The 24,235-nt window shown below is 46.2% G+C and overlaps 1 protein-coding gene across 2 annotated transcripts; it reads left to right on the plus strand.

Annotated features, from left to right (window-relative positions):
* Window positions 1–1,652: 1,652 nt before the first annotated feature.
* On the plus strand, window positions 1,653–23,319 carry LOC144606535 (transmembrane protein 120A-like). Of its 2 annotated transcripts, XM_078422787.1 has the most exons (13): window positions 1,674–1,827; window positions 6,001–6,107; window positions 7,027–7,145; window positions 7,638–7,754; window positions 8,678–8,737; window positions 8,822–8,917; window positions 11,277–11,366; window positions 12,877–12,942; window positions 13,819–13,880; window positions 15,275–15,367; window positions 17,508–17,572; window positions 18,641–18,709; window positions 22,645–23,319. In XM_078422787.1, exons 4-13 carry the CDS (start codon window positions 7,696–7,698, stop codon window positions 22,756–22,758), a joined length of 774 nt encoding a protein of 257 aa, XP_078278913.1. In that variant the 5' UTR covers window positions 1,674–1,827; window positions 6,001–6,107; window positions 7,027–7,145; window positions 7,638–7,695; the 3' UTR covers window positions 22,759–23,319. The 2 variants fall into 2 exon arrangements, with proteins under 2 accessions (XP_078278912.1, XP_078278913.1); XM_078422786.1 differs by lacking the exon at window positions 6,001–6,107 and having other exon boundaries at window positions 1,653–1,827.
* The last annotated feature ends 916 nt before the right edge of the window (window positions 23,320–24,235 follow it).

The raw sequence follows: 24,235 nt of genomic DNA on the forward strand, positions 1-24,235 counted from the left end.
GTAACCTGTGTCCAACTTCCCCCAAATCAACCCACGTCTTTGGTTTGTGGGAGGAAACCAGAGCCCCCGGAGGAAGCCCGTATGGTCATGGGGAGAAGGTGCAAACTCCACACCAAATGCACCCGAGGTCAGGACTGAACCCAATTTGCTGGTGCTGTGAGGGAGTGGCTCTACCAGCAGTGTTACTGTGCCACCAGCAATAAAGGTTAGGTCCAGGGGTAGACCACTTAAATGCCTGCTCCACCATTTAATTAGATCATAACTAATCTTAGCTCCACATTTCCAACCACTCCCAGTAATTCTTCACCCTTCGCTAATCAGGTATCCACCCAAATTCTGCCTTAAAAACATGCAAAGATTCTGGTTCTATTACTCCATGAACTTCCAAAAACTCGGGAAACTAAATGGCATCATCTCTGCCTTAAATGGGTGACCTTTATTGTTAAACAGTAACCTCCAGTTCTAATTTCCCTTTACAGGAAATATCCCCTCCATATCCACCCTTTTAAAACCGCTCAGGGTCTTAAACCGCTCAGTATCATTCAAATCACCTTTTGCACTTCTAATCCTCAACCTTAGGCAATCGAACATTGTTTTATAAAATGGTCCACCCACTCCAGTAATTACTCTAGAAAATCCCACTCTTCCCCCGTGCCCCACACAGATCCCCACCCATTTCTCACCTCCCACCCTGCTACTTTACTCCATATCATATCATATATCATATATATACAGCCGGAAACAGGCCTTTTCGGCCCTCCAAGTCCGTGCCGCCCAGCGATCCCCGTACATTAACACTATCCTACACCCACTAGGGACAATTTTTACATTTACCCAGCCAATTAACCTACATACCTGTACGTCTTTGGAGTGTGGGAGGAAACCGAAGATCTCGGAGAAAACCCACGCAGGTCACGGGGAGAACGTACAAACTCCTTACAGTGCAGCACCCGTAGTCAGGATCGAACCTGAGTCTCCGGCGCTGCATTCGCTGTAAAGCAGCAACTCTACCGCTGCGCTACCGTGCCGCCCTCTAGCTTTGCATTTAGCAACTCTTCAATCTTGTCGCACACCATCTGCTTTTACCTCTGGCCTTTCGCCCATGAAAGTCGTCTGCATCCACCTTTTACTTGCCACGCTTTGTTCTGCTTCTCCCCTATTCTAACTCTTCCCCTCCCCCTCCAAATCCCATCATCCTAAAGGAGCTCGTTCTGAAAATCCACCTATTCACGTTCTCCAGAGATGCAGCCTGGCTCGCTGAGTAACTCCAGCATTCTGACCTTCTGCAAAGAGCCATCACAATGGGGCCGGGGCTCACTGTGATGTCCGGTCCGCCCCGGCCCCATTGTGATGCCCAGCTCTGCCGGGCTCCATTGTGACGCCCGGCTCTGCTGAACCCCACTGTGACGCCTTGCTCCACTGTGACGTCAGGCTCCATTGTGACGCCCGGCTCTGCTGGAATCCACTGTGACGTCGGGCTCCATTGTGACCCGTGGCCCCGATCCCGGCGTAGCCCCGCCCCTGAAACTGACACAAGGCCACCGGCAGCCCATTGGCCAGAGGCCTACGTGCGCGTTCGGCGGCGATTGTTCCCTCTGCGTCGCCATTGGGCAGCGCTGGAGAGGGCGGGCCCTCGCCCGCCGCGCTGATTGGTCGCCTACCGTCTACCCCGGAAGCGCGCCGCCCGTTTGTTTTGATGTAGCGCTACCCTAGAAAAAAACGCAGTCGGATCCGGCTCCGGGAAGGAGATCGGGCGGCGGCAACATGGCTTTCCAGGAGTGCTGGGAGGAGTGGGAGCTCCTGGACAAGGATTACCAGATGTTGCAGGTGAGCAGGGCCCCGCGTCCGCCCTGGGCCGCCGCCGCTCAGCCTCACACACCCATACGTCCCGCCCCCTGCCTGTCTCTGATTGGCCAATAGCCGGGGCCTCCTCCTCCCGATTGGTCACTCAGGCCTTTTGCTGAAGAGGCAAAGGGCAAAGTGTAGCGACTCTGGGTTTCGAACTGCAACGTGTCCCATCCTGCAGAGGAATGCACTCCTTCAAACACTCCCTTCTCCCCAAATACACCATCGTTTCATCCCATCTGTAGTACGGTTAGTTTAGATACAGAAAGATAAACACAAAAAAGTAACTCAGCGGGACAGGCAGCATCTCTGGAGAGAAAGAATGGGTGACGATTCGGGTCGAGACTTCTTCAGACTGAGAATCAGGGGAGAGGGAAACGAGATATGGAAGGGTAAGGTGTGAAAATGACAGATCATAGCAGGCGTTGATAAGACAATGTAGAATGGTTCATTTCACAAAATGCTCGAGTAACTCAGCAGGTCCGGCAGCATCTCAGGAGAGAAGGAATGGGTGACGTTTCGGGTCGAGACTCTTCTTCAGACTGATGTCAGGGGGGCGGGACAAAGGAAGGATATAGGTGGAGACAGGAAGATAGATGGAGAACTGGGAAGGGGAGGGGAAGAGAGGGACAGAGGAACAGAGGAACTATCTAAAGTTGGAGAAGTCAATGTTCATACCGCTGGGCTGCAAGCTGCCCAAGCGAAATATGAGGTGCTGTTCCTCCAATTTCCGGTGGGCTTCACTATTGCACTGGAGGAGGCCCATGACAGAAAGGTCAGACTGGGAGTGGGAGGGGGAGTTGAAGTGCTCAGCCACCGGGAGATCAGGTTGGTTAAGGCGGACTGAGCGAAGGTGTTGAGCGAAACGATCACCGAGCCTGCGTTTGGTTTCGCCGATGTAAAGAAGGTGACATCTCGAGCAGCGGATACAATAGATGAGGTTGGAGGAGGTGCAGGTGAACCTCTGTCTCACCAGGAAAGACTGGGGCAAACCAGACTGGTTCTAAACCAGAGGCGTAGCTATGGGCACTCGCATGGGCCCTAGCTATGCCTGCCTCTTTGACGGATACGTCATCCTCTGCCTAGCAACTTCTCCTTTGACTCCTCCCACTTCCTCCAAACCAGAGGCGTAGCTATGGGCACTCGCATGGGCCCTAGCTACGCCTGCCTCTTTGTCGGGTATGTTGAACAATCCCTGTTCCGGACGTACACTGGCCCCATCCCCGAACTCTACCTCCGCTACATCGACGACTGCGTTGGTGCTACCTCTTGTGCCCATGCAGAACTCACTGACTTCATACACTTCACTTCCAATTTCCATCCTGCTCTTAAATATACTTGGACTATCTCCGACATCTCCCTCCCGTTTCTGGACCTCACCATCTCCATCACAGGAGACAGACTAGTGACTGACATCTACTATAAACCCACTGACTTGCACAGCTATCTGGACTACACTTCTTCCCACCCTGTCTCCTGCAAAAAGTCTATCCCCTACTTCCAATTCCTCCGTCTACGCCGCATCTGCGCCCGGGATGAGGTGTTTCACACTAGGGCATCAGAGATGTCCTCATTCTTTAGGAAACGGGGCTTCCCCTCTTCCATTATAGATGTGGCTCTCACTAGGGCCTCTTCTCCGCTCCGCTCTTGCTCCCCCTCCCCCCATTCGTAACAAGGACAGAATTCCCCTCGTTCTCACCTTCCACCCCATCAGCCAGCGTATCCAACAAATCATCCTCCAACATTTCCGTCATCTACAACGGGACCCCACTACTGGTCACATCTTCCCATCCCCTCCCCTTTCTGCGTTCCGCAGAGACCGTTCCCTCCGTAACTGTCTGGTCCACTCGTCCCTTCCTACCCAAACCACCCCATCCCCGGGCACTTTCCCCTGCAACCGCAGGAGATGCAACTCCTGTTCCTTTACCTCTCCCCTCAACTTCATCCAAGGACCCAAACAGTCTTTCCAGGTGAGACAGAGGTTCACCTGCACCTCCTCCAACCTCATCTATTGAATCCGCTGCTCTAGATGTCAACTTCTTTACATCGGCGAAACCAAACGCAGGTTCGGCGATCGTTTCGCTCAACACCTTCGCTCAGTCCGCCTTAACCAACCTGATCTCCCGGTGGCTGAGCACTTCAACTCCCCCTCCCACTCCCAGTCTGACCTTTCTGTCATGGGCCTCCTCCAGTGCATTAGTGAGGCCCACCGGAAATTGGATGAACAGCACCTCATGTTTTGCTTGGGCAGCTTGCAGCCCAGCAGTATGAACATTGACTTCACGAACTTTAGATAGTTCCTCTGTCCCTCTCTTCCCCTCCCCCTTCCCAGATCTCCCTCTATCTTCCTGTCTCCACCTATATCCTTCCTTTGTCCCGCCCCCCTGACATCAGTCTGAAGAAGGGTCACGACTCGAAACGTAACCCATTCCTTCTCTCCTGAGATGCTGCCTGACCTGCTGAGTTACTCCAGCATTTTGTGAAATAAATACCTTCGATTTGTACCAGCATCTGCACTAGAATGGTTCATTGTTCGCTGGGGGGTAGGTGACAACGAGGTATACAAACAGTAAAATTAACTAGGAAGACAGTGAAACTCGTCGGAGAACGAGGGTTGGGAAGGGATGGAGAGAGAGGGAAAGCAAGGGTTGCTTGAAGTTAGAGAAATCAAATATCATACCGCTGGGTAGTAAGCTGCCGAAGCAAAAAGGTGCTGTTCCTCCTATTTGCGTAGTTCAGTTTAGTTTATTGTCACGTGTACCAAGGTACAGTGAAAAGCTTTTGTTGCATGCTCCACGCTGACAGTGGAGGAGACCCAGGACTGAAATGTCAGTATAATAATAATAATAATATTCATTTATTGTCATTGCAACGAGTACAACGAAATTAAAAAATAGCCAATCCTGACGGTGCGTACAAACATATATGCAATAAATGCAAAAACAAATAAATACATAAATACAATTAAATACAATTATATGACCGATTTTTTAACGGTGTTGCCTAGTGCGAGGTAGTGTTCAGTTCTCGTATGGCCCTGGGGTAAAAACTGTTCTTAAGTCTGTTTGTTCGGGATTTGATCGACCTGAAACGTCGACCAGAGGGCAGATGAACAAACAGACGGTGGCCGGGGTGGGATGGATCTTTTATTATTTTGCCTGCTCTACTGAGGCAGCGTAGGCTGAACAGGTGCTCCAGGGAGGGCAGTGAGCAGCCGATGATTTTCTGGGCCGTCGTGATGACCCTCTGAAGGGCCTTCCTGTCCTTTTCTGAGCAGCTGGCATACCATGTGGTTATACAGTATGCCAGCACACTCTCGATGGAGCAGCGATAGAAGGACAACATGAGCTTCTCCTGCAGGTTGGTTTTCCTGAGGATCCTCAGGAAGTGGAGTCTCTGCTGTGCCTTCTTTACTGTGGTGATGGTGTTGGTAGACCAGGTGAGATCCTCTGCGATGTGCGTACCCATTGGAGGGGGAGTTAAAGTATTTGACATCCAGGAGATCACATAGGCCTAAGCGGACTGAGCGGAGGTGTTCAGGGAGACGATCACCGAGCCTACGCTTGGACTCCCCGATGTATCAGAATCCTCAACCTGGGACAACGGGTACAGTAAATGAGGTTGGAGAAGGTGCAAATGAACCTCTGTCTCACCTGAAAGGACTGTCGGGGTCCTTGGACGGGGTCAAGGGAGGAAATATAGGCTCAGGTGTTGCAATTCCTGCAGTTGCAGGGGAAAGTATCTGGGGAGAGGGTAGTTGGACTTGATTTAATTCAGCACCACTAGCAATAACCAGCATATATCTTAAGTTTCATCCTCTATTTTTACTGATAGCTGTATTTTGCCTTTAATAAAAGGTCTTAACAGTCATCTTCATGCAGACTTCTATATTTCTGTACAAGTATGCTTTTATACAATCTTTATTTTTCCCTGTCATCGTACAGAGCCTTTTTTCTGTCAGAGAAGTTAGAGGCAGGCCAAGAGTGTGATTGGATTTTGAATGACCATGCTTGTGTACAATTTATACACATTTATCTTTTAGTACTTATGATGTATATTAATAAGGGGATTAAGTAAAAAATGTGTGTAACAACCCTGTAACGTAATAAAACTTGTTGGTTTCCAATTTTAAAGTATCAACATAAATATGTCTAGAAACGTTATAGGCAGCTGTCCTTCCAAAGGCCTTTCTTATTCACGTTTGTGACCAAAAATATGAAAAATTGTGGAATACATCTCTTCTAATTCTGAAAGAACTACAGGTATATTGCTTTGTACTGTATATATGACTTATATGTCGAAGTTCATCAAGTGAAATTTTTAGATGTTATGCTGACAATGTTTGTTTCGGGTCAGAGGTCAAATATGATTGGTCACGTGTGTGACCTCACACGGAAGCATCTTTTTCATAACTCAGTTTTATCTTACAAACTCTATGAATTGAAAAAAACATGCATTATAGTTCTGTAGGTAAGAAAACAGCAATTAATAAGATTAATCTCTTACAAGAATTTTTTAATGTATTGCTTTATGTGATGACGTCTGGTCACGTGTGTGGCATTTTGGTTCACTTTCCAAAGAATGGCCCCAAAGCAGGACCTAATTTGCAAAGCAAATGACTGGAGCTTTATAATGCTGTTTAGTTTAACCAGGAATGCTTGAAGCTTCAAATCCAAAATGGGAAACAATTGCTGATATCTACTTAATTTAATCTGTAAACTAGATTGTATATGCACCGAGGTAAAGCTGAGAGATTGTGGATCTCTTACCAACATTCAATCAATGTCTAGTGTAAGCTTTATTTTATACTGCCTCTGAAATGGGGCATATTATCCCAAGGTCATGCACATGTTCATCATCAAACACTTGCTGAGCTACGTAAGGTGATGCTAGGGCAGGTTACTGTGAAGCTTAAAGGGAGGGGAAAGAGCGAGAGAGAGACGAGGGATAGGTAGATAACATGAGTTTTGCGGTCAGAAACAAAGTGAGGGAGAAAAAACTGGGGATAGGAAGTCGTGGAAACATTGGAAAGTTGTAGGCCCACGAGAAAACTTGACATTTCCATCAGTCTGCAGCAATCGCTAATCTATGAGTTGATGTTTTAATTGTCAAGTGGAATGTAAGGTTCACAGGTGGTAAATTTACAGGAATATTTGCACTTTTCCTGCTTTTGCTCCTCAGGAAACACACAAGCTTTACAAGCAGCAGTTAGAAGAGGTCATCAAACTTCAGAATACCTGCCTCACTTCCATTGAACGCCAGAAGAAGAAATACAAGGAACTCGCCAACAATCTTCAACAGTAAATAATATTTTCTGGAGCTGGGTCTCCTTAGCTTAATTTTCAGTTGTACCTGCACCCATTCTTTGTTTAAATTAATATTGTTGTCTTCTTTCACTGCGATGGGGGAGAAGGAAAGGAAACTAAATTATGTGGAAAATAACTTGTAATTGTATCTTGTATTATATATTCTCAGAGTGTCCCGAACAGAAAAGGGTTGACAAATTTTGTGTTAGTTGAGAAATAAGAGTGGTTCACAGGGTCCTGTAATCTTCCACATCCCCTTACACTGGTGCCATTTGCCTTCTTGATATCTTAGCCAAAAGACATACATTGACGGTGCAGTACTAAACAATGCACTTCATTGCCAATCTAGATTATGATCCAGGAATGAAAGTTCAGTCGACAGAGCCAAGTGTGGCTGCTGTGCTGCCTCGGTTGCCTCTCTCGCACTGCAGTGGAATTGGAGGATGTTTGTCAAGCTGGCTGCTGATGTATTCCCTGTTCTCGCAGATGTGAGCCATTGGACAGTGAGGAGCATTCGAGAGAGACCGAGTTCATCAAGGAATTTATGAAGGAAAGACAATACATCTTCTTTGAAATGGAAGCTTTCCTCCCAAAGAGAAATGGGTAAGCAATGATTATGAGTGACCTTGTCTGTGTAAGCCTTTGGGCAACATGGTAGACTCTGCACTGTGGGGATGGGGACCAACATTCAGTTTCCATGGAATACTAGCTCTTATAGAGTCATACAGAGCCCTTTATACTCCTTTCGGCCCAACTTCCCCACACCGACCAACATAACTGCACTGGTCCCTCTGCCTGTGTTTGGCCCATATCTCTCTAAACCTGTCCTATCCATGTACTCTTACTTCCAGCTTTAAGTCACTCAAATATTTACTTCGATTCTGGGCGGTGGTCAGTTGGAAAATCACATTAGAACAGATCATCAGTCAAAACATATTTTTTTATTAAATACAATTTTCTACTGCTTCCATTTTACAAGGAAAAGATTTAAATTAAACATTGCAAATGAGAATAAAATGTAAATGTGCTTGGCCAAGAGCTTTATGTATGTTTTCCATGGATTATTGGGAAAGATTCCTCCTTACTGATTGTGGTGAATTTCTGGCTACAGTACGCAGGGTAATCGATCAGGGAGTGATCCCATTACAGATTCAAGTGTGAATTAAACAGCTGGGAATTTGGAGGCCACACGCTGGGGTTCCTGCTCTCTTTACTCCCATGCAATGTGCTTCACAGATCCATCTCCTGTAGTTACAAGAGACGAAAATCTGCAATTGAAGTCCTGTCCTTTCAGCGTGAATGGCCCCTCTGCTCTCCTTGACTGAGAAGCTCAACCAGGGTCCTGTGAGTGTACGGTGTTGCAGGTTGCCTGGAGTTTATGCCGCTGTCTTTGAGAGCTGGAGTAGGGATGGCTAGTGCTTTACCCGTGCAGCTCACTTTGGAAAGGAAAGCTGCATCACGACTACTTCGCCTCAGTGGAGGGGCTGTGTCACTGGCTGCCCATTGCTTGTTTTCTTTTGTTGCAGGTTGTACTTGACTCTGGTATTGGGAAACGTCAATGTCACTCTGCTCAGCAAGCAGGCCAAGTGAGTATCTGCAGGGCCCCATTCCTTAGTCCTTTTTTAACTTGGGTGTTCCATTTCATTTTCTACTAATTGTTCACGCTCCAGGTTTGCCTACAAGGATGAGTATGAAAAATTCAAGCTCTTTCTCACCATCATCCTTCTGCTCATCTCCTTCAGCTGCAGGTTCCTGCTGAATTCCAGGTGAGCTATTATTTGGCCTCTAACTGTGCTGCAGTAAATGGGGAGATGCCTGGAGTATGTGTAGCTGGCATAGGGATCTGTGTTACCTGTGCAGTTCACTTTTTAGTTCTGTTTAGTTCAGAGATACAGCATGGAAACAGGCCCTTCAGCCCACCGAGTCCATGCCGACCAGCGATACTGCACACTTACACTATCCTACATACACTAGGGCCAATTTACAACTATGCCAAGGCAATTAACCTACAAACCTTTGGAGCGTGGGAGGAAACTGGAGCAAATCCACGCAGGTCATGATGAGAGTAAAAACTCCGTACACATCAGCACCTACCGTAGTCAGGATCGAACCCGGGTCTCTGGCGCTGTAAGGCAGCAACTCTACCGCTGTGTCACTGTTGGTTTGAAAGCTGCAGCACTGCCCTGTGATGAGAGACATCCACCGCCCGCCCTCCACTCCCTCCTCCCACCACCCAAGCCCAAATCTTCCTGCAAGTGAAGATTGATCTTGGGTCACACAAGTATTTGCTTGTGGGCTGTTGATCAATTGGAAAACCGTTTTAAGACATTATCTGCCAAAATAATGTTTTCAGTTCAAAATTTCCACCGCATCCACTTTTTAAAGGAATGATTGAGTTATAAATTGCAGTGTTCAAAATGTTGAAAGGAAACCAAATGCTCTTGCACTGTAGTGGATGTAGAGATGGCTTCTACCTCTCTCTTGCTCCACCCCAGTAACTCTCATAATGGAGGAACTGTAATCACTGAGCATCTCGGTCCGCATTAACCAAACTGATCTCCCGGTGGCCGAACACTTCAACTCCCCCTCCCATTCCCAGTCTGACCTTTCTGTCATGGGCCTCCACCAGTGCCATAGTGAGGCCCACCGGAAATTGGAGGAACAGCACCTCATATTTCGCCTGGGCAGTTTGCAGCCCAGTGGTATGAACATCGACTTCTCCAACTTTAGATAGTTCCTCTGTCCCTCCCGTCCCCTCCTCCTTCCCAGATCTCCCTCTATCTTCCTGTCTCCACCTATATCCTTCCTTTGTCCCGCCCCCCTGACATCAGTCTGAAGAAGGGTCTCGACCCGAAACGTCACCCATTCCTTCTCTCCCGAGATGCTGCCTGACCTGCTGAGTTACTCCAGCATTTTGTGAATAAATACCTTCGATTTGTACCAGCATCTGCAGTTATCTTCTTATATTATTCCACATGCCATTTGATCACTGCGCATGTGAGTGCATGACGGTTTGAATTCTTTAGAGATATAGGGAGGAAACAGGCCCATTGGGTACACACAGACCAACGAACACCTCATACACTAGCACTATCCTACACACTAGGGACAATTTTTTACAATTTTTCCTGAAGCCAATTAACCTACAAACCTGTACATCTTTGGAGTGTGGGAGGAAACCGGAGCACCTAGAGGATGCCCACGCAGTCACTGCGAGAACATACTAACTCTGTGCAGACAGCACTCATAGTCAGGATCGAACCCGAGTCTCCGGCGCTGTGGGGCAGCAACTCTACTGCCGTGCCACGGCGCTGCCCTCAGGTGCATCATGGTTGTGCCAGATCCTGCCCTTGGCCAGCGTGGCACTTGTATTAACAACTCAACCCCCAGGCCAGAAACGCTGGCAGATTTCAGCCTTCCTCACTCATTGGTCCTGAGACCAGTCACAGGATGATGAATGCTCAGTGCCACAGCTGGCACAGCTCGTGCTTCTTGCTGCACGGTTCAGTCCTGATCTTGGGCGCTGTCTGCATGATCACATTGGTTCCATCTGGGTGCTCTGGTTTCCTCCTACAGCCCAATGATGAGATGGCAGGTTAATCAGCCATAGTGCAGTACTCCTTGGTTAAGGCGAGTGACAAAGAATGAAAGGGGATGGTTGAGCCCACGTGTGGGAGAGAATAGTTGGAAGCCTACACAAGAATAACTTATTCCCCTGTGGCTCAACCATCCCCTTTCATTCTTTGTTACTCACCAGGGAGAATGGGACTGATGTTGCTGGCGTGGACCGAATGGGCCAAATGGCCTTTTGTGTCTTAATAATTGATTTCTTCCATGATTACATCAGAGCTTTGCTTACTTGGGCAGCTTGGGGGGTCAAATCTTGGGCAGAGAAGCCCTCTAGATACACCTGCAGAGCTCTGTAGGGTGTCTGGTATCTTGCAGGTTGTCCACTCTGGCTCGGTGGTGGTTTAGATTTGGTTCTGATGCTCCACACCTCAATGGCAGTTACTCAGATTGCACACATTATTAATTCTGTGTCTGCATTCAACCTGTAGGTGACTCTATCGATAGGGGAACAGTGCAGGAACATTAACATTACCCTTTGGATGTATTCTTGTGCAGGGTGGCAGATTCAGTGTTCAACTTCCTGTTGGTGTGGTACTACTGTACGTTGACAATCAGGGAGAGCATCCTCATTAACAATGGATCGAGGTAAGGACCAGAGGCTGGGCACTCCCTCACCTCTGAGAACCGCTGAAGGAGCCCTTGTTCTCTACTGACCCACTTGTTGCTTCTATTTCAATGCCTTAATAATATCCCAATTAGTCATTGTCCTGCAGCTGAACTTTCCTTTTTATTGTTCCAAAGCTTCAAAAGCACTATCCCAAAACTTTAAACTTTCTTGAAATTCCAACTACGTTGAAGATGAAACTTTTACTCTTCAAATTTGCTTGCATGGATCTAATGGGGAAATGGTAATTGGCATCATCTTACTGTGAAAGTGAGCACAACTTTGCACTACTGAGCCTAAAAGTGCTTCAGAACCCGTGGCATTCAATGCAGGATTTTGTATCCTTCCCCACAGTAGCCAAAGAAACCCAGGAAATTAAAAACAAATACAATTATTCACAAATTAACCGCTGTTTAAAGTACAATGAAAACATTCCACATTGACCAGAGGTTTAAGTGAGTTTTCAATGGTAAACTACTAAGCAAGCTTTCCCACTAAGAAACTATTTTTTTGTTTGTAAGTAGAAAGTAACTTTCTCACTGTATTATTTTGGCATGTATTGGCCCCGATTTTGCTAGTCAAACAGTAAAGAAGACACTGAGAATAAAGGGCTAGAAAAGCTAATGGGCCCCTGGAACTGTGGGTCGAACTCAGTCCCAATGCGATTCCACAGACTTGCTCTGGGGTGTTAACTCTAACATGTTGCTGCAGGTCAGGCACCGTGCAGGATGTGTGGCTCCACATAAGGCTGCAGAGAAGAAAGGAAACATAGTTATCTATTTTTTTTAAGGGTTTATTTATTTATTTAATAGATTTTTAAATATCATTGAATGCCAGAGACACTTATATCCCTTGCAGCACTGACAACCAGTAAAGCTGGAGGCAGTGATTTGGGTCAGAGCTTCAGCTGAAAGTCCTCCAGCTACTTGGGCTCACAGTTGGAGTCCTTGTTATTTAGGACCGGTTTGGTCACCCTCCACAGCCGGACCAGGTGATTTTGGACGTGGATTTTTGTGGAGTGCCACAAACCTACATGCTCGGGGCAACTAAACATTGACCTTCCACTCATTGGGATGAGCATATGGGGGAAATCCTTGTGGTCACGGAGAGAACATGCAAATCACACACAGTGGAGAAATTGGGGTTAGGATTCAACCCGGGCCTCTGGAACTGAAACAGTATATTTACAGAGTGGTGCCGCTGGAAGGTGTTGGTCCGTAGCTGATAGGTTACTAGCCTTCTCGTAGGTTCCAAGCCTCCTGCATACAAGAGGTGAGCTGGAACATATGTTCAAGAGATGTTCAGTAACCCTGGTCACTGCCACACAAGTGCATCATTTCTCTGTCTGTGATCAGCTAATAGACAGGGAAGCTGATTCATTCACTACTGCTCAGTTGTGTGGTGGGCAACATTTTCTCTGTGGAATGGAGGTTATTGCCAAGGTTTTTATCTTGCTATTTAATTTAATTGTGTTTCTGCATTTATTCTCAGGATTAAAGGCTGGTGGGTGATTCACCATTACATTTCGGCTTTCCTCTCGGGGGTCATGTTAACCTGGTGAGTTCACGTTTCTTGGTGAAGGACGAGCTGAGGTGTGACCAGATCGGGGGCAGTGTCTCCGGATCGTACCTTTCGACACAGGGTGGTCGTTCTTTAAATGACATGAGGGTGTGGGGCAGAGTAGCAGCAGGGGTGCGGTGGGGGTGGGGGTGGGGTTGGGGGAGTGGGGTCGTGATGCACGGGGACTGGGGGGAGGGCGGGACTTGGAACATTGTGGAGATCCTGCCTCTGCTTTGCCTCTGATCTTGGTCTGAGACTCGTTACTGTTTCCCCATGATATCTGCATCAGTTAGAACAGCCATCCAGGAACAGTCCTGGGTAAAAGCATTTTTAAGTACTCTTTCATTCTCTCCATAGCTTTTAATCCTTGTCATAGTTCCCCTTTTATTTTTCACTTTTGTGCACAACTCTCTTTATTCATTTCCGCACTGTCTTTCTTTGTCACCAACAATGAATAATTGACTTTGTAGAGTCGGGGGTATGATCCCTCAGTAATCTCAGGATATGGCAATGTTGTCCAGTGGGAACCGGATGCATTCACTTCAATGTCCCCAGCACCGATCCGATGGGATGTGGAATTTCATCAACAGACCGCCTTGGTTTGTGGGCCTTTAAACCCGTTCAGTCCATAAATCGCAGGCAGATCTCCACTGCTTGGAACTCAGATATCCACTGAATCAAGGTGTGGGGTTAGTGCGGGAAGGTGGAGCTGAGGTATAGCGATAAGCCATGATCTTACCAAATTCAACAGTTTCCTCCTACTTCTATTCCTCGTGCTGTTGTGTATTGGGCTTCTAGTTAAAAAACCTGAATCCTTGAAGGACGGTTTTTACATGGTATGCAAAATTACCACTTTTACTTTACTGTGTCTAGGCCCGACTCCAAGATGTACCAGCTCTTTCGAAACCAGTTTCTCTCATTTTCCATGTACCAGAGTAAGTGCTCGATTGTTGATGTTGCTTCCACTCTCTTTACACACTGCATCTCCCCTCTCACTCAGCACTACCAGATGTCCCATATCTCCTGCATTTGGCCCTTATACCATTTAAAAAAAAACCACACCTGCTCAACTCCAGTTCTAGGTGCTATCTCATTCTGTGTGTAATGCCTGGGTATGTAAGGAGTTGTGTCCAGCTCAACCTGCTGAACCTGTGGCATTTTATTGAGCTGAATAATCCTGCTAGTTCATCACTGGAAAACCGATTCCCATCCCAAGACGCTTCATCCTGTTTCTGAAACTCCCCGACAGCCATCCTCCCATTTGTACATCATTAGGTCATAAGGAATAGGAGTAGAATTAGGCCATTCAGCCCTTCAAGTCTACTCCGCCATTCTACCATGGCTGATCTATCGTTCCCTCCTAACCCCATTCTCCTGCCTTTTCCCCATAACCTCTGACACCTGACACATATCTTCATTGCACAGTCACTCCTCGTGTCCAGTCATGCGAACAGACCAAGTAGGAGTGCCCCTCCCCCCCCCCCCAGCGTTTGTGCTGTCACTCAATAGGTCCATGGCTGATCTGACTGTAACATTTCCACATTCCTACCAAACTCAGTAACTTTGCAACTCCTCTCCCTAACTATTCACTAACCTCGGGATCCATTCCCGTGCCAGATCTGCTACCTGGCTTTGTGTAAACGTGCTGTGTTTTCCTTTTGTCTGTGCCAACTTCACGTTTTGGGGGTAGGTTTCCGAGGGGTGGGACAAGGTCACGTAGACATGTTGAGTCTGGTTTTTGACCCACACAGTTCTGAAGATGTGTCGCTCTACCAGATCAGGTTACCCTTATCCAGTCTGTCACAGTGGCCTCTGAGCTCACCACTAGAGCTCTGGCACCCAAAGTGGTGCAGTTGACAACTCCTCTGGGCGTGTAAAAAGTTCAATCACTCCATCTGTGAAGTCTGAAGAAGGGTCTCGACCCGAAACGTCTCCCATTCCTTCTCTCCAGAGTTGCTGCCTGTCCCGCTGAGTTACTCCAGCTTTTTGTGTCTATCTTCAATCACACCATGTTCTATCGTATTCATTGCTCAACCAGAGCCAGCTGTAAGTAGCAGGGTGTGGAACTCGCTGTACGAAACCCGTCAGCTGAGTTTCCTGGATTATAACAGCACTGCAATGGCTGTGCGTGGACTGATAATTTCATCTAGTGTGACATTTAGGCCGCACGTAAAGCTCCCTGTGTGAAGGGGTCTTGGACATGCTGTTGCTCGTGGTATGGTGATACAATAGGACCTTTTAAATCCTACTGCTTGCAGTTAAAGATACACAAAATGTTGTGTTTCTTGGCTGGCCAGGGTTCTGACCCATGACTGCTTGTATTGTGCAGGTTTTGTTCAGTTTCTGCAGTATTATTACCAGAGTGGCTGCTTGTACAGACTTAGAGCGCTGGGAGAGAGACACAACATGGACCTTACTGTGGGTGAGTCACTCAGCACCACATGGCTTGTGGTGGATAAAGACCGCAGTAATAAACTGAATACAATACTTACTGCTTCAAGTCAGTGTCATTACCGCTTGTTTTTCCATTCATTTAATTACCTGCATTAACATTTTAAAAAAATAGCATTTTGAATGTCTAAATGTTCCGTGCACAGATTATCTGTACAAGGATGATAAACAGGTGTAATGATTTACCAGACCTGGATAAAACTCTTAATTTTGCTCAAGACTTAACTGGTTTATTTTCATTTACACCCAGTTCTTTTAGATAACATGGTTTTCTCAATTAATTGTATTATGCACCATGCTAGTAACCACCAGTTAAGGCCTTCAACATGCTGATAAATCTTAATTCTGACTGCGATGTTATTACATATAATTCATGGAGTCAAACAGCATGGAAACAGGCCCTTCAACTCTGCGTTCAGCACTCCCTTGCCCTATTCCCATTTTATTCTTTTCACGTTCCTATCAACTCCCCCCATGTTTTCGAGTCATAGAGTGATACAGTGTGGAAACAAGCCCTTCGGCCCAACATGTCCCAGTTACACTAGTCCCAACATGATGTATAGTTCTGCAAAATATTACATTATATTTCTTTAGCAATTTAGTCGTAGTTTAACAAGATGACATTAAGACTGTATTCAATTAAATTAGATGTTTCATTGACATAAGTTGAAACTTAATATTGTCACGCGTTATCTCACTTTAGAGGATTGAAGGGGTCATTTTGCAGAACTCTCTTGGAGTTTGGATATATTTTGCCAATTTGGGTGGTTGATATGAAAGGTCTGCTTTAGTTAAACATTTTGTTCAAGATGGCCGCGCCGTTGTGTTTGGCTGCCTGCCACTGTATGTTTCTTTTTTTTCCTAATCAGATGTGCAGCACTTTGGTCAACGTGGGTTGTTTTTAAATGTGCTATACAAATAAAATTGACTTGACTTGACTTGACCTGCCTGCATTTGGTCCATATCCCTCCAAACCTGTCCTATCCATGTATCTAACTGCTTCTTAAACGTTGGGATAGTCCCAGCCTCAACTACCTTCTCTGGCAGCTTGTTCCACATACCCACCACCCTTTGTGTGAAAAATTACCCCTCAGATTCCTATTAAATCTTTTCCCCTTCACCTTAAATCTATGTCCTCTGGACTGGGCAAGAGACTGTGCATCTACCCGATCTATTCCTCTCATGATTTTATACTCCTCTATAAGATCACCCCTCATCCTCCTGCCCTCCAGGGAATAGAGTCCCAGCCTACTCAACCTCTCCCTATAGCACAGACCCTCCAGTCCTAGCAACATCCTCATAAATCTTCTCTGTACCCTTTCCAACTTGACAACATCCTTCCTATAACATGGTGCCCAGAACTGAACATAATACTCCAAATGCAGTCTCACCAATATCTTATACAACTGCAACATGACCTCCCAACTTCTAGACTCAATACTCTGACTGATGAAGGCCAATATACCAAAAGTCTTTTTGCCCACCTTATGTACCTGCGACACAACCTTCAAGGAACCATGCACCTGCACTCTTAAATCCCTCTGCTCTACAACACTCCCCAGAGCACTACCATTCATGGTGTAGGTCCTGCCCATGTTATACTTCCCAAAATGCAACACCTCACATTTCTCGGTAATGACTACATTCAGTTTCGTGAGCAAGGCTGCACACTGCTCCCCAAACATTAGGGGCGTTTTACAAGTGGCCAATTAATCTCATGACTCCAGGGCTGAGCTTTTCCTTTCTCTGCATCCCAGACGATGGCTGTCATTGTTAGTTCTAATCAATACCGGGATCATTCAAGTTTTGCACATTAAGGTGAATCAAGAATCACAATGCTGAGGTGGAGGAACCAAATCAATTCTTGTGAATGATGGCGCAGATTCAAAGCTCGTGGTCTACCTCTGCTCCTGTTACATGACCTGGAGCTAGGAGTGGTTTGGTACAAATTTGACATTTTACAGTCTGCAGTAATCCCTAATGATAATACAATTTCTTTTTCACATTTAAAGACAACATTCATTTTTATCCAACATCAAATATGTTTTGGTTCTTGGTAAGAGCAAGCCTACATCCAGTACTGATAGAGCTCTTGGGGTTTGTCTTTGCAGAAGGTTTCCAGTCATGGATGTGGAGAGGCCTCACCTTTCTCCTCCCATTCCTGTTCTTTGGCCACGTGAGTGATTTTTAAATATGGTATAGTTTGATCTGAAGCTGAAGCCAAGGTCCTAAGTCGTGTTCTTGGAGATTGGCCCAGGCTTTGGACAAGGCACATGTTGCCCCACCTGGTGGCTAGTGCTGGGAAATGCATTAATTGAACGTCAGAATTGGGCACACACAATATGAAACGATAAAACTTTATTCAACCCCGGTGGGAAATTGGTCTGCCAACAGTCACAACACACAAGGTACACGAGAACCGTTGGCTGGCTGCCATGTGCACAGCGCCTTCACCAGAACAAGTGAACAAACAAACAAACAGACATCCCCTGGGCAGAGGATTCTAAACTAGAGTGCTCCCCACACCGGTTCCCCCTTTGTTCTCCCACCGTCCCTCACCGCTCCCCCCACGCCGAGTCCCCATTGTCTTCCCCTCCCCCCCACCTCACGCTCATCGACTGCTGATCGTGGGTCAATCGCGAGGCCCCACCACTGCCGGGCTCCTGTTGCCACCGAGGCTCACACTATCACTGAGGCACCCACTGCCTCCGCCACCAAGACTCCTTCAGCCCAGACAGGCCTCGCCACCCAGCTTCACCGCGGTCCCCTGGGAGGCCTGTGGGGCAAGTCGAACCTACCGGGGTTCCTTCCGGTCGGCGGCGCGGTTGTTCGCAGGGTGGATCGGGCCCGCGTGGCTCCCCCGCACACCCCGGCTGCGTGAGCAGCTCCCCGGGACTATAATCTTCTATACTGCCACTGCCTGTGTCCTGGGGTTGTGCACACGAAGGCCATGGGCATGAGGTTCTAGAAGGGTATCAGCACTGCAGAAATGTACCTGGAAATCAACAGCTACTGAAACAAGGCAAGAAATTGCACAACCTACAAACCAAATTCTGGCTGAGAATGAGGAGCTTAAGGTTTCGATCTGGACTTTTGATATAATATTTCACTTGGTTTAGTGTAAAAGAGGGTGTGGGGAGAGAGGCATCCTTACTCATTACCAGGTACTAGGATAACATACAGCCGAGTCCCAGATCACTGTCGGTAGGCCTTCTGCTAACCTGATGCTTCTCTTGCTTTGCAGTTCTGGCAGTTATTTAACGCAATCACCTTGTTCAAGCTAACAGACCACCCAGAATGTAAAGAATGGCAGGTAAGCACAGCATGAGGGAGATTTATCTTTGGAAACATTCTCCCACCAACCTGAGCAGTGCCTTCATGACATATTGGTTTGCTATAAAGAGGAAATATCAACTAATAAGCAGGTCAGCTGCAAGTGCAGGGAGTGCTGTGCAGTCAATGAGCGTTGCCTAGTACTGCAGGTTGTGTGGGTCTTGCAACTCGATGCATTGGGATGGGAGTTGAAGGCTTGAGCTGCACGTGTAGCTTTGTCCCAGCTTTACCTCATTAAGGTCGCTGAGTGTGATGCTTTGGGTTGGGTGCTTCCACTCGTGAGAGCAGTGAAACCCCCCCTCGTATTCTGCTGCTAGGTATCAAAACACCAAGTTTCTGTGGAAATATAGATGGCCCAACCAGCACTCTCTTGAGTGAATGGAGATGAATGTCATGAAGCCATAGTGTAGAAATCAATGTTGATTTTTGTTCATCAGACTAATGTTAGCCATCTGAACCATTAACTGTCTCATTCCACAGTCGCTGACGTACCTGCTGGGCATTTCCAACGTATCTGTAATATATAACATATAACAACTACAGCATGGAAACAGGCCTGTCCGGCCCTACCAGTCCACGCCGACCATTCTCCCTGACCTAGTCTCATCTACCTGCACTCAGACCATAACCCTCCAATCCCCTCCTATCCATATACCTATCCAATTTACTCTTAAATAATAAAATCGAGCCAGCCTCCACCACTTCCACCGGAAGTCCATTCCATACAGCCACAACCCTCTGAGTAAAGAAATTCCCCCTCATGTTACCCCTAAACCTTTGTCCCTCAATTCTGAAGCTATGTCCCCTTGTTGGAATCTTCCCCACTCTCAAAGGGAAAAGCCTACCCACGTCAACTCTGTCCGTCCCCCCTCAACCTTCTACGCTCCAAAGAATAAAGACCCAACCTGTTCAACCTCTCTCTGTAGCCTAAGTGCTGAAACCCAGGCAACATTCTAGTAAATCTCCTCTGTACCCTCTCCATTTTGTCGACATCCTTCCTATAATTTGGCGACCAGAACTGCACACCATACTCCAGATTCGGCCTCACCAATGCCCTGTACAATTTCAACATTACATCCCAACTTCTATACTCGATGCTCTGATTTATAAAGGCAAGCATACCAAACGCCTTCTTCACCACCCTATCCACATGAGATTCCACCTTCAGGGAACAATGCACAGTTATTCCCAGATCCCTCTGTTCCACTGCATTCCTCAATTCCCTACCATTTACCCTGTACGTCCTATTTTGATTTGTCCTACCAAAATGCAGCACCTCACACTTATCAGCATTAAACTCCATCTGCCATCTTTCAGCCCACCCTTCCAAAAGGCCCAAGTCTCTCTGTAGACTTTGAAAATCTACCTCACTATCAACTACTCCACCTATCTTAGTATCATCTGCATATTTACTAATCCAATTTGCCACACCATCATCCAGATCATTAATGTAAATGACAAACAACAGTGGACCCAACACAGATCCTTGGGGCACTCCACTAGACACTGGCCTCCAACCTGACATACAATTGTCAACCATTACCCTCTGGTATCTCCCATTCAGCCATTGTTGAATCCATCTTGCAACCTCACTATTAATACCCAACGATTTAACCTTCTTAATCAACCTTCCAAGTGGAACCTTGTCAAATGCCTTACTGAAGTCCATATAGACAACATCCACAGCCTTGCCCTTATCAATTTCCCTGGTAACCTCTTCAAAAAATTCAAGAAGATTAGTCAAACATGACCTTCCAGGCACAAATCCATGTTGACTGTTTCTAATCAGGCCTTGATTATCCAAATAATTATATATATTGTCCCTAAGTATCTTTTCCATTAATTTTCCCACCACAGACGTCAAACTAATAGGTCTATAATTGCTAGGTTTACTTTTAGAGCCTTTTTTAAACAACGGCACAACATGCGCAATGCGCCAATCTTCCGGCACCATCCCTGTTTCTAATGACGTTTGAAATATTCCCGTCATAGCCCCTGCTATTTCTGCACTAACTTCCCTCAATGTCCTAGGGAATATCCTATCAGGACCTGGAGACTTATCCACTTTTATATTCTTCAAAAGTGTCCGTACCTCCTCTTCTTTAATCCTCCTAATTTCCATCACTACTCTACTTGTTTCGCTTACCTCACATAATTCAATATCCTTCTCCTCGGTAAATACCGAAGAAAAGAAATTGTTTAATATCTCCCCCATTTCTTCCGGCTCAGCACATAGCTGTCCACTCTGACTCTCTAATGGACCAATTTTATCCCACACTATCCTTTTGCTATTGACATATCTGTAGAACCCCTTGGGGTTTACTTTTACATTACTTGCCAAAGCAGCCTCATATCTTTTTTTCGCTTTTCTAATTTCCTTCTTAAGATTCCTTTTACATTCTTTATATTCCTCAAGAACCTCATTTACTCCCTGCCGCTTATATTTATTGATATCGCTGGAAGATCCTCAAAAGAGACATTTAAATTTAAAACAGCCTTCTTAGATGATCTAGTTTGGAGATATAGCATGGAAACAGGCCCTTCAGCCCACCAAGTCCCTGCCGACCATTAATCACCTATACACTAGCTCTATGGTCTCCCACTTTCACATCCTACACAGTAGGAACAATTTACAGAAGCCAATTAACCTACAAACCCGCACATCTTTGGGATGTGGGAGGAAACCGGAACACCTGGAGAAAACCAGCATGGTCACAGGGAGAGTATGCAAATGCCACAGATAACATCAGAGGCAGCATTGGACGTGGGTATCTGGTGCTATAAGGCAGCAGCTTTACTGCTGCACCACTGTGCTGCCCCTAATAACCCAGATGTTAACTTTCCTGCCATCCCACAATCATCAGCAAGTCAAGTTGAACCTTTTGCGAATGGGGTTAGAGCGTAATCTGGCCACACAGTTGAGTGTATTGGGAATACAGTCAGGGGCTGAGAACACATCCCTGTGGGGCACCAGTTATGTCACCTGTCCTCATTGATTGTGGTTAATGGGGCCAGAAAGTCACGGGTCTGGTGGCAGAAGGGGTGGTCCTGACTCCTAGGTCCAAGAGTTTAGCTCGGATTATGGTATTCAAGGTGGAGCTATAGTTAATAAATAGGTGAATAGGTTAATAAATAGGACACACATCGGTGTCCTTGTTATCTAAATGCTCCAGAAATGAGTAGAGGGCGAGGGAGATGGTGTCTACTGTGGAGCTGTTGTGATAAGCAAATTGTAGTGGATCAAGGCAGCCTTGGAATACGTTTTTTGCAAGCTCAGCATCAGCATGGTGTAGGATGTTGTCAGGCGCACTGGAGAGTGGGGGCCGTTGTTCAGGTGGGCCTGGGGGGGTGAGTTGCAAAGCACTGATGTTGTCAAAAGGCCAGTGAGTAGCTGGTGCCCCACAAGGATGTGTTCTCAGCCCCTTACTATATTCCATGTACACACACCAGTGTGGCCAGTGTCTGCTCTAACTCCATTCACAAAGGGTTAAACTTGACTTGCCTATGATGGTGGGATGGCAGGAACGTTATTATCTAGGTTGTTAGGGGCAGCCGTAAAGCTGCTGCCTCAGTGTCAAAGACACAGGTTCAATGCTGCCCACTGGTGTTAGTGATTCTGTTAGTTTTACCTGCTTTCTATTTTAACTGAGTGTGCTCAGTTTCTCCAACTTCCAATTCCCAGTATTGCGGATAACTTGAACCTTTTACGTAGAATAAGAACGAGTGATGAATGCAGAACAAAAACCAAAAAGAACAAGACTAGTGGAAGAATTATTTGAAGATGCAGTTACTTTTGCCTTTGAGTTTGACAAGGGATAGATTTTTAATGCCCCTGGTTCAATCTTCGAAGGCTGTAATGATGATTTCCCTCAGTCTGCCTCGGACTAACCCGCTGCACTCATTTCTTTGCTGCAGGTTTCCATGTGTGGCATTACATTTCTCATTCTCTTCCTCGGAAATTTCCTTACAACCGTTCGTGTCATCTACCAAAAGCAGAAACAGAGGGAGAATAAAAACAAACAGTTGTGAGACACGACAGCGAGCTGCTCCGGTTATTGTTACCACTCTGGTGAAATGTGACTGTTTAAATACTGTGTGGCTTTTCACCTTCACTGACCTTCATCCATTCTAGCCAGATCACCACTAATGATGAACTATCAGTGTCGGGGTGTGTGTGTGTGTGTGTGTGTGTGTGTGTGTGTTCAGGACATGTCAATTCAAGAACTGACTTGTGTTTAAATGATCACCCAATAAATTTGTACAGGCCCTCTGAAGCATACATCAGAAGTGCAGTCCAGTGTTTCTGCTACATTAGTGACAGCTATATTGGTGGGGTCACAATGTGGCTTGACTGAGGCAGCAAAGTTTTTAACTGTTCTATGTCTATTACAATTTGGATTTCCGCACACATGCATTGAAGTGTGAAGATCAGATCATAGATCTCCAGGCTCTCCTTCAGCCCATCAACATGAGGAGAGGGGCTGGATGCATCTGATGAAGTTTACATTGGGGAGGGCCATGCTCATTTGTTTAATGGTGTTGCTGTGGACAAGAATAAGTGCTCATTGAAAACAAAACCAAAGTTTTTGAATAAAGTATACTTAATTTTGTTTTTAATGTCTTTAATTTATTTGTTATTTAAAAAAATACCGAAACAAGGAACAGCAGTTACTAGTTCACAAAAGACAGCAGTGGTGACAGTAACTTAGTGGGTCAAGCAGCATCTCTGGAGAACCTGGATAGATGACGTTTCATTACTTAGTTTAGCTGTTTGAAGAAGAGTCCTGACCCAAAACGTTACCTCTCAAATGTTTTCTTGAGATGCTGCCTGACCCACTGAGCTACTCCAGGACGGCGTCTTCCCACTCAAACTTACGCCAGCTTTGAGATTGATCCATGGCAGGTACTCATTGAGTCTCCCTATGGTGTGAACTTGGTTTCAAGCTACTCAGGCACCGAGCATTGCCTTGTACCACCCTTCCCTTCCGGAGAAAGACCAGAGGAGACTGTGGACAATGAGCAGCTGATTAAAGCAGTCCATCTCTAATATTGGAAAACAGACAATAAAAGCAACACACAAAAGGCCAGGTGAATCTGTGGAAAAAGAATGGAGTTAACATCACTGGTCAATGGCCTTTAGTCAAGAGGACTAGATTACTGCTCTACCTGGAGGATGAAAGTGTGTAGCTGAAGGATGGTCTATTGGATCAAGGGCATTGCAATTGCAAAGTGCCCTAATGTAGATAGAATGGCAAGCAGGCAGGTTAGGAAGAGATTGTGGGGAAAGGATGCATGGGGAAGAGCAAGTACATTCTAGATTCACCCTAACTTGTCTTACATTTTCCAAGAACAAATAAAACAAGGTCGTCTTTGACATTAAACTTTAAGTTTCTCTCTGCACTGCAGCTGCACGACCAGCTGAATGTTTCCAAAATGTTGTTGTTTGTTCATGCGGTTTTTAGAGAATGCCTTTAATTGTAGGAGATGGTCAAAGCAAAGACTTGGA

Source organism: Rhinoraja longicauda, chromosome 26 (assembly GCF_053455715.1).
Source record: "Rhinoraja longicauda isolate Sanriku21f chromosome 26, sRhiLon1.1, whole genome shotgun sequence".
NCBI classification, from domain to species: domain Eukaryota; kingdom Metazoa; phylum Chordata; class Chondrichthyes; order Rajiformes; family Arhynchobatidae; genus Rhinoraja; species Rhinoraja longicauda.